Source organism: Triticum dicoccoides, chromosome 7B (genome assembly GCF_002162155.2).
Source record: "Triticum dicoccoides isolate Atlit2015 ecotype Zavitan chromosome 7B, WEW_v2.0, whole genome shotgun sequence".
Lineage (NCBI taxonomy): Eukaryota > Viridiplantae > Streptophyta > Magnoliopsida > Poales > Poaceae > Triticum > Triticum dicoccoides.
In genome coordinates, this window is record NC_041393.1 from 135,168,950 (window position 1) to 135,180,400 (window position 11,451).

Here is an 11,451-nt window from a genome sequence, read left to right on the forward strand (position 1 = left end):
CGGATCAAAGCAGAGCTTCCTCTCCCCACCGCGAGTTCGCGAGGCCTGCAGAGCGTACGGGGCATCGATCGATCAAGCGGCAAGAATGGCGGCGACAGGGAGCGCTAAGAGCCGACGGTTCGCCGCGGCGTGCGGCGTTCTCAGCCGCTGCATCAAAGCGGCGGAGGCGCGGCCGGCGGCCACCGTGGCTCTCCCCCTCATGCCCGGAGCGGAAGTGCCCGCGCACGACGAGCACGCGGTGGGTCCTCTGCCGGAGCACGCACAGATGACCATCTTCTACGGCGGGCAGGTACTGGTGCTGGACGAGGTGCCGGCCGACAGGGCCGCCGAGCTGCTCCGTGTCGCTGCTGTCTCAGGCACAGCGCGAGGGAACTGCGAGGCAGCGGATGGCGACCTGCCCATGGCGAGGAAGGCGTCGCTGCAGCGGTTCATGGAGAAGCGCAAGGGAAGGCTCGCCGAGCGCGCCGTCCCCTACAGCCGGCACGACGGCGACGCGTTCTCCTGTAGCCGTCTCACGCTTACGCTCTGATTCGTGTTCACGCGTAGTAGAGTAGCCTGAGTAAAAACAAAAAATTGAACAGAGACTGAGTAATTTACAGTCCATGTAAATGTGTGGATGTTGTTGTAGTATACAAATTCTAAATTATGATCAGAAAATATTGCTGTCTTTGTTTTGACCAACCGATCACGGCGAATTGGCTTGACTGGCTTCTTTTATTTATGACCAATCCATGGTCTTTCTTTTTGACCAACTAGTAAAATTGCACGTGCAGACGCACGTATCCTATTAATGCACTAAAAATACGCTATTTACAAATATTTATGTGCACAAATATTTCATGGGTAAAACCTTTTGCTTTATTAATATCTACAGGTGCATCTTGGATTAAAAAGATCAGAGTGCACAAAAATGACATATCACTGACTTAACGGGTGGCTAAATCTCAAGCTCTCTGTAGAAGTGGAATGTGGAATTTGACCCAGAGTAGCCTTACATTGCAGAGACTATTAGTTAGTAAAGCGCACTAAATATAAGTACTAAATGACTTGTGTCCAACGGTTCTAGGCATGTATTACCTTTTATGAAGATTGACAAAAAATGTAACAAACACGAATAGCATTTACTTGCTCCAAGAATGATGATAGTTGTGAATTATGTGAAAGAGCACAGATAACCATGTAAAGTATATTGTCTTGAATTTTCTCGCAAAAGGACACAAGAGCTCTTATCATGTCAGGAAACCTTCATCTGCCAACAGAAGTTTGTCGTAATACAGATTAATCTCAAGAGAAAATATACCATAACGCAAGGAAAATATTTTCAGACTTGCGTATATAGCAGCGTTGAACATAATAATAAGAAAATGATACAGAAGTTCAAATGGAGAGAAAAACACAGCGTTCTGGAGTGTAGACACCAAAAAGCATCTCTGAATGAAGTAGTATGTACTTTAGGCTCATTTCTGCAAGACGCAATAGGAGAAGACGGATCCTGCGAATTTCTTTTATATATGGTTGCTCTACAGATATAGTAAAGGATTAGAAGGCGTACAATGTCAATGATCTTAGGGAGTCCACATAGTATTGCTAATAGTTTCCCATCAGCCTCTAAATACTGTATCAAAAACAAATAAAGTTCTCTCTATACTTCGTAACTTGAATGTGCCCAAATATGTGGGTTCAGATAAATTTGTGAAAGAGCATATTCCAATCAAGCTTCAGACATACCTGAAAGAGCAGATACATTAGTAAAATAGACAAGTCCTAGCAAGATAGAGATACAGAGATTACCAAGTCTAGAAAAATTCAACATGTCCTTCAGTGCAGAAAGAGTCATAAGATTTAGTAGCTGCAATGAAACAGATGTTACGCAAAGAAGATTCACCAGAAAGAAGCCCAAGACCAAGCGTGAAGATGACAGTTCAATAAAGGGCTTAAGCCCACAGGCGACTTAAGGCCCATTGTAGTAAACCGCCGTAATGGCTTGACTTGTATCATAAGGTAGATTTAACTAGTCACCGAGCCGGACACTGTTTATAAGCCGGCCGGGACTTTGTAAGCCGCAGGGCGTCAACCCGTGTATATAAGGGGACGACCTGCTGGCGGCTTAGGGCAAGAAACAACTCATCGAGAGCCGGACATAGCGTATCTTGCTCCCCGGTCATTGAAACATCAATACCAACCCAACTAGACGTAGGCCTTACCTTCACCGTAAGGGGCCAAACTAGTATAAACCTCTCGTGTCATTTGTCCCGATTAACCCCTTCAAGCTTCCTAGTTGCGATGGCTCCACAACTAAGTCCTTTCACGAGGACATCTGACGTGACAATTCCATGACAGTTGGCGCCCACCGTGGGGCCAGCGCACGGTGGATTTGAGTTCTTGAAGGGCAATCCAATTGATGCTGTTTCGATTTCCTCCATGCCATCAAAGGACCTTGTTCCTTTTGAAGAAGACTATGAGATCCCAAGCGGATCTGATGAAGAAAATCATTCTGCTGCTTCGTCAGAGCAGATTGATGAAGAAATTGAAGTGGAAACAATCCCTTCAACCCCAATCATTTCCTCATCTATGCCTCAGTTCACAGCTGAAGAGGCCCGTGTTGAGGAACTTTTAAGAAGAGGTTGGAAGCACAACGCCAGTGATGAACGATGACTTTTGGGACAGTCAACATCCAAATTCTCCACTCTTCACCCCAATCCAACAGATACCTCAGTCCCCTGCCCCAACTATTCAAATGGGCTCTGAAGAAACTCATCCCACTTCATCTGTCCATGAAGAAATTCCAGCCACTAGTGCTGATGAACCTGCTGCTGCTGATCCTCAGACTGCACCTGTTGAGGAACAAGAAATTCCTCAGCCTGAAGAACCTGAGCTCGCGATTCCTGAGGTGGTGATGCAACTCACTGACACCCCTCTGCCAAAGCCAAAGAATCCGTTCTCAATCAAACAGAAGTTCAAGGCTGAAGATTTCTTTGCCGAGCACATATTCTTCACTGATTATAATCCATATGATTCTGCTCGCATAAGGAAGAGGCATTTCTGGACTGCCAGCCAAGCCAATTTCTATTCCTCAGTGCTCTTCAACAAAGACAAAGTCTTCGATCATGCACATATTCCTCATGTGGACTTGGAGTCTCTGCCCGGCTTTGAGCCAGTCCTCAGTGTTCTTCACGACGCAGGACTTCTGAAGTTCTGCATTGATATCTGTGACTGGAATGAAGAACTCATTCTTCAATTCTATGCAACTCTACACATCACCGGAGACGCTGAAGACGTGAACTCATGGGTATTAGACTGGATGTCTGAAAATACTCACTACAAGGCACCAGCAACTGAATTGCTTCATGCTCTACCACTCAGTCCTCCACTTGATGGTGCTCGTTGTATCTACAACGAACCAGAACTTTGAAATCACTATATGCAAGTGCTGATGAAGCCTTTGAAGCCAAGGCAGGCCCCAAGAACCAAATTCCTCGTCAAGGAACTATTGTATGTGCCTCGGACTGTCTATCGAATTCTGACGAAGACAATGAGTCCTATCAAAGGCCACGACTCAAGTGATGAAGAAGTCGTCGGCATCATGAAGAATATGCTTTTCAACATCATTCATGGCGTTCCCGTCAACTTCCATGATTTCTTCATGAGGACTCTGGCCAATATTGCTATGTCACCATTCGAGCTGAAGCCCTATGCTACTTGGATTATGAGATTCATCAGGGGAAGATCTTCACTGAATTACAAAGCTGACACCCTGAACCACGGTAGCTACTTGCCTCCCATTGAAGTCCTCAAACGGACAGTTTCATCAGCTGATGATAAAGGCAAGGCCGCTGCTGTGATCGATGAAGGCATTCGTCCATTGGATGGTCAATTTCGCAAGGCTGCATCTTACTCTACCAATGACGATTCTGCCACACATGACTCTGCCGCAAATACCTCAGCCAAGCAAAATCCTCAAGCCACAGCACCCAGGGTGATGACTGACCGTGAGTTACTCAGTCTTCATCAGAAGGTTGATCGCAATCACAAATGGGTAAAGCGTCAGTTTGGTGCACTTCTTCACAATATGACCTCAACACACAATGCAGTGAAGAAGAACCAATACTACCTTCATGAAACCTTCAACCGCACCTGGGCTGTCCTCACTCATGTCTATAGTACTGAAGAACTGAAGACTATGGGTCTCAAGGAAGAATTTGACTGGTCTGCACCTCCTCCGAAGAAATTCAAGAGGGTCAAAATTCCTCCACTGGTGGCCAGCTCTTATTCTTCATCGCGTGACACTGATGAGTATGAAGACTTGGACGACACTGCGGCAGGCCCCGCTACAACAAACAACCCCGACAACGCTAGCGCTCCTCCATCGACTTGAAATTCTTCAGGTGCGTTAGTCCTTAGTTTCAATCCTTTTGGTCATTGGATGACAAAGGGGGAGAAATCTGAGTTAGTCTTCAAGCGGGTCTATATTAAGGGCATTTTTTTAAGTTACAACTCTCGTTCTTCTGAAACTTTTATTTGGATCGAGTTGTAATCTTAAACCCGATGGTGCGCTGATACTTTTGTTGCATTATGCTTTGCATGCTTATTCCTCATTAATGACATTGCACGCATGCTGAATCTCATTAGGCACCATATTTCATCATGCATTTCAAATTCTTCATTTTAATCAAATGCGTGTATGAATTACAAGATATAGGGGGAGATCTCCATGATTCAACTCTTCAAATGTGCATTGCCTCAAAAGCAAATTCCTTACTATGCACATCTTCAGGGGGAGTTCTTCTATATCTTGTAATCAAATTCCTCAATATCAGTGTATACACTTCATATGTTTATCCCCGTTGAAAACTTAACCTATGTTGTCATCAATCACCAAAAAGGGGGAGATTGTAAGTGCATCTAGTGCCCCTTAGTGATTTTGGTGTATTGAAGACTTATAGGTTAAGGGACTAATGCGTTTGTGAGTGTACACAAGTCTATAAGTCTATGAGGAGTTTGATATTTATAGAGAAAGTCGACCCCTAAAAATGAAGTTCTTCAACTGAAGACTTTGATATTCTGAAGACTTCCTGAAGACTTTGAAAGTGAAGAAATTGGTGTGACCTTGAAGACTTGGTATTCATTTGTGGAACAGGAAGCGTGAAGACTTTTTTTTCGTAGTTTCATTTTCTCTTTCTTAAGTCATAGGAAACACCGTACTGTTAAAGGGGGTCGAGGAAATACTAAGGAAAAATTTCCATGTGATGCTCAACTCAAAATCCTACACCTACCAATCCCTTCGAGTGAAGCCTTTGGAAATCTCATACAGTTCAGTCACTTTCTTCAGTGACAGAGACGAAGTTCTTCTGGTCACTGATGAATTTGTTCTGACTGAGGAGTTAGGAATTCGTCAGTGCGAATTACCTACACAGTGAGGAACATGATAGCCCTGAGGAATTTGAGAGTCAAATTTCCGACCGTTGCTGTGCTGCGCGCCAGCTGTCCCAAAATATCTTATCCACCTAAGGTCATATCAGTGAAGGGCATTTATGTCTTATCATGTCGGGCTGCTCCCTAGGCTATAAATAGCCGCCCCCTACAACCACTAGCTGGTTGGCTGCTCCGAGAGAACTTGACACTTGTCATTTGAGAGCAACCCATCCTCCGAGGACTTTGAGCGAAAATCATCGAGTGAGGAAAACCCAAAACCAAACCCCTACAAACCCAAAGTGATTGAGCATCACTGAAGAAATTGATCCTGCGTGGATCCGACGCTTGTTACCTTTGAAGACTGTGCTTCTTCCAGATGGTTAGGCGTCAAGGTCTAGAGCATCCAAGAGGAATTGTGGATCGTCGAGTGACCAAGTCTGTGAAGGTTTGGAAGTCGCCTGAAGACTTACCACGAGTGATTGGACAAGATCTGTGTGATCTTAGTTCAAGGAGAATACGGTGAGGACTGGGTGTCCTGAGCTGCGTGCTCAGCGACTGGGTGTCCGGGACTGTGTGTCCTCGAGTTTAAATACTCAGCCGCTCCAACCAGACGTACAACTGAGACAGCAGTTGGAACTGGTCTACCAAATCATTGTCTTCACCAACCTAACTGGTTCTATTTCCTCAACCCTTTCATTTCCTCATTACTGTGTTGAGTGTTTGTTCATATCTGTGTTTGAAGACTTTGACTGAAGACTTTCTCAATTTCCTCAGTTCAATTTCTTCAGTCTGTTTGTCTTCATCTTATGTTATCCTGTGATTACGCTTTCTGTACTCTGTGCTAGTCTTCATTTCATCATGCTGACCATGCTTGTATTCTGTTATGCTTACTTCTGAGTACTTATTCCGCTGCTAATAGTTCTTCGCTAAGGAATTTCCTCACCAGCAAATTCCTCAGTGAAGAATTCATAAAAATCGCCTATTCACCCCCCTCTAGTCAACATAACGCACTTTCAATTGGTATTAGAGCAAGGTACTCCCTTGTTCTGTGTGATTTTGGTTTACCCGCCTGGAGTTTTAGTTATGTCGACTGCAGGTATGATCAAGGTCTCGGCTGGGTGTCCTACCTTTGATGGGACGGACTACCCCTACTGGAAAAACAAGATGCGAATGCATCTCGAGGAAATTAACAACGATCTCTGGTATGTTGTGGAAAATGGTGTTCCCTCTGTCTCACCCTCACTGAACGCTACCGACGTGAAGAGATTCAAGCAACTCGATTCTCAAGCAAAGAATATCATATGTGGCCATCTGAGTAAAGGACTGTATGGAAGAGTGAGTGCTTTGGAAACTGTGCTTCAAGCCCTCGGTGCCACTGACATCACTGACCATGAGGTGGTGAAGAAACTGTTGAGATCGCTTGATTCCTCATTTGATACTCTGGGTCTGATGATACAAGAACGGGCTAACTACAAGTCTCTTGATCCTGCCGATATCCTCGAAAGGCTAAATACTCACGAGTTCCAGCTTGCTGAAAAGAGAGATCTCTATGGTTCAAGCTATGGCAAACCACGTGCCCTGAAGGCCAAGGTTGTGTCTGAATCTGAATGTGAGGATTCTGGTAGTAGCCTTGGTGATCCTGAAGAATTGAGCCAGGAGCTAGCACTGCTCGTGAAGAAATGCCAGAAGTTCTCAAGACGTGGTCGCTTTGGAAAATCCTCAAGAAGCAGTGATTCCTCATCAAGTGACTATAAGAGAAGGCTGTGTCACAAATGCAAGAAACCTGGTCATTATATTCAAGATTGTCCTCAGTGGGAAAAGGAATTGAAGAAGAAGAAATACAAGGATTACAGTTCTGATGATGCGAAGAAGAAGAAGAAATCGTCAAAATCTTCGTCATCAAAATCCTTGAAGTCTTCATCTCACAAGAAGAGCAGCTCCAAGAAGGCTCGAGCATTCATTGGCAAGGAAATGAACTCTGAAGCTGAATCTGAGGAACATGAGGAAGAGGAGGCGTCTGAAGAATCCGAATCTGGTGTGGCGAGTCTGGCCTTCGCTACTGCTTTCGTTAGCAAGTCCATCTTGAACACTGAAGAAACTGACCCCACCGACAAGCCTGATGAAGATAATGATGACTACGCTCCCACCTATTGCTTCATGGCAAAAGGTGCAAAGGTACTCAAATTCACCTCCTCTGAATCTAGTGAAAATGAATCTGATGAGAATCTCAAGCCCAGCTACTCTAAACTTGCTAAGATTGCTGTAAAACAACAAAGGGCTTTTGAAAAGGTTCAAAACATGCTAGACAAAAGTGATGATATGTTGGGTGAAGAAATGGATCGCACTAAAGCCCTGACTGAAAATCTTCAGAGACTTTAGTCTAGGTTTGATAACCTTCAAAGTCATCATAACACTCTCTTATCTGATCATGAGAAACTTTCTTATGAATTTCTTCAAAGAAAGCAAGATCTTGAGAAGCTAAGAGTGAGTTATGAAGATCTTCAGAAGGAGCGCGATTCATTACTAGCTCAACAAATCAGCGCTTCTCAGGAAGAATTTGTTCCTCCATGCTTAAAGTGCATTGAACGTGAATCTGCTAATTCTTCACCTGAATGTTCAAATGCTTCAACTGTTACAAATTCTTCACCTGCCTCTGCTATCACTAATTCCTCATCTGAGGACATTGCTAGTATCACTGACAATGCAGGGCTGAAGGAATTGTACATGACAGGCATGTACAAAAGCCTCAAAGGGCATCAGACTCTTTGTGATGTGCTTAAAAAGCAGATCCTCAACAGAAACCCTAGGAAAGAGGGTATTGCCTTTGAGAGGAAACTCAATGCTGATGGAACATATTGGAAGCCTGAGCAGTACCCCAAAACCTCATGGGTTGCTGCAAAGGGACCTCCAGTTGATCCATCTAACTTATCTGGCTTTACATGTGAATCTCCTCATCCTTCTGATGAGTCATTTGACTCCAACTATAAACTGTTCAAAAATCAGAATGGTGAAGTATTTGCTAGATATGTTGGCACTAACTGCAGGAACGGTTCTCCCATGAAGAAAATCTGGGTTCCCAAGAAGTGCCTTGAAAGTCTTCAGGTGAATGTCCTCATGACACCACCAGTGAAGAACAGGAACCCCAGATCAAATTCTTCATATGGATCAAATTCCTCAAATGGATCAAAGTCCTCATATGATTATCATCATGCTAACAACTCTGTTTCGCAGGGTAGAGCTAAGGGCTATGAATATGTGCATTATTCTTCAAACCATTATGTTCATAAGTCCTCGAAGAATTTCTCTGCTTATTCATATGCCTACCCTAACCCCTCTTATGTGAAACGAAATGGTTTGGCTTCTATTCCACCATTCTCGTATGGTGCTCGCAGAGTGATGAACTCTTTGCCACCCCTTCAGATGTGGGTGGTGAAGAAAAAGAACTAATCTCTTCTGCAGGGTCAGGTCTCTAGACGTGCCTTAACGTCTGAAGAATTTGCTGGGGACCTGACAAAATTGCCTGAAAGGACGCAGGCGAATCATGATGAAATAAACTTTCACACGTCCTCCTACTGCTATATCTGTTTACTGCTTGATGAAATTCATCTGATGAACTTGATATCATATTCTTCATTGATGAAGCATATGAGATTGTAAGTTACACTAATTCATCTGCAGGATGATCAACCCAAAACCACTGAATGGGTCCTTGATAGTGGATGTACAAATCACATGACTGGTGACAAGAATCTTTTGATGGATGCTCCCTTATCACCTTCACATCTGAAGCACATCATCTTTGCTGACAAAGGCAAAAGTCAGTTATTGGGTCTTGGTAAGGTTGCGATCTCTAAGGATAAACACATGGACAAAGTCATGCTTGTTGAGTCCTTAGGATACAACCTCATGTCAGTCTCAATGCTTTGTGATCTTGATATGGTTGTTGTCTTTGGCAAGTATCGCTGTGTTGTGATTATGGAAGCTGACAATTCCAAAGTCTTCGAAGGCTTTAGGAGAGGAGATTTGTATATTGTTGATTTCTCTACAGGACCACAACCAGCCATGTGTCTACTTGCAAAAGCTTCAGAAGGCTGGCTATGGCATCGACGACTTGGTCATGCAGGCATGAGGAATTTGCACACGCTTGCGAAGAAGAAGCATGTCATTGGCATTGAGAATGTCAAATTCCTCAAGGATCACTTATGCGGAGCCTGTGAAGTTGGAAAAATGACCAAGGCCAAGCATCCAGCGAAGACTATCATGACCACTACTCGTCCATTTGAATTGCTTCACATGGACCTCTTCGGACCTAATCATTACTCAGCAGTCACTAATGATGCATCTCTATATGGTTTTGTCATTGTTGATGATTACTCTCGATATACATGGATACACATTGTTACTTACAAACATGAAGTGCAGGAAGTCTTCAAACGTTTTTCCTCGAGGGCTTCAACCAATTTTGGTGTGAAGATCAAGCACATCAGAAGTGACAATGGAACTGAGTTCAAGAATTCCGGTCTTGATGACTATCTTGATGAACTTGGTATTACTCATGAGTTATCTGTTCCCTATACTCCTCAGCAAAATGGCGTCGTGGAGCGCAAGAACAAAACTCTTGTTGAGATGGCTTGCACTATGCTTGATGAATACAAAACGCCTCATCGTTTTTGGATTGATGCAATTGATACTGCGTGCCACATCATCAACAGAGTATATCTTCACAAATTCTTCAAGAAGACGGCCTATGAACTCCTCACTGACAAGAAACCCAATGTGAGTTATTTCAAAGTCTTCGGTGCTAAATGTTGGATTAGAGACCCTCACCACAATTCTAAATTTGCACCGAAAGCACATGAAGGTTTTATGCTTGGTTACGGAAAGGACTCGCACACCTACAGAGTCTTCAACATTGTTCTTCACAAGATTGTTGACACTGTAGATGTGCGGTTCGATGAAACTAATGGCTCGCAAAGAGAGCACCTACCTTCTGTGTTAGATGAACCAGCACCTGAGGATTCTATCAAGTTCAAGGCAACTGAGGATGTCATTCCTACTGAAGAATTTGCTGAAGAATTCATTCCAGTTCATGAAGAACATCGAGCAGATACACCTGAAGAAAATGCTGAGGAAAATGGTGCTGAAGAAAATGCTGATCAAACTCCTCAACGACAACCAGCTCATCCTCGTGTTGCAAAAGAAGTGCAAGTGGAAAAGATCATCAATGACATTAGAGCACCAGGTCCTCTCACACGCTCAAAAGCTTCACATTTATCTAACTTTTGTGGGCACTATGCTTTTGTCTCTATCACAGAGCCCACTAAGGTAGATGAAGCATTTTTGGAGCCGGAGTGGATTCAGGCTATGCAAGAAGAATTACATCAGTTCGAGCTCAACAATGCCTGGGAACTGGTCAAACGTCCAGATCCTTGCAAGCATAATATCATTGGCACAAAGTGGATCTACCGCAACAAGCAAGATGAAAATGGCCTTGTGGTGAGGAATAAGGCACGACTGGTAGCTCAAGGCTACACACAGGTTGAAGGAATTGATTTCGATGAAACTTTTGCACCTGTTGCTAGACTTGAGGCTATTCGCATATTACTTGCTTATGCTAACCATCATGATATCATCTTATATCAAATGGATGTGAAAAGTGCATTTCTCAATGGTAAGCTTGAGGAAGAAGTATATGTTGCTCAACCCCCAGGTTTTGAAGATCCAAAGAATCCTGACAAAGTCTTCAGACTTAATAAGGCCCTCTATGGCCTCAAGCAAGCCCCTCGGGCGTGGTATGATACATTGAAGGAATTCTTCGTGAAGAATGGCTTCACACCTAGTTCACTCGACCCTACTCTCTTTACTAAATCTTATGATGGTGAACTGTTTGTGTGCCAAATATATGTTGATGATATTATCTTTGGCTGTACTGACCAACGTTATAGTGATGAATTTGCCTATATGATGAGTGAAGAATATCAAATGTCTATGATGGGAGATTTGAAATTCTTCTTAGGTCTTCAAATTCGTCAACAGCGC

The 11,451-nt window shown here is 43.7% G+C and overlaps 1 protein-coding gene across 1 annotated transcript; it reads left to right on the forward strand.

Annotated features, from left to right (window-relative positions):
• On the forward strand, positions 1–681 carry LOC119339904 (protein TIFY 11e-like). Its single transcript, XM_037611802.1, has one exon. It carries the CDS (start codon positions 86–88, stop codon positions 527–529), a length of 444 nt encoding a protein of 147 aa, XP_037467699.1. The 5' UTR covers positions 1–85; the 3' UTR covers positions 530–681.
• Positions 682–11,451: the final 10,770 nt, after the last annotated feature.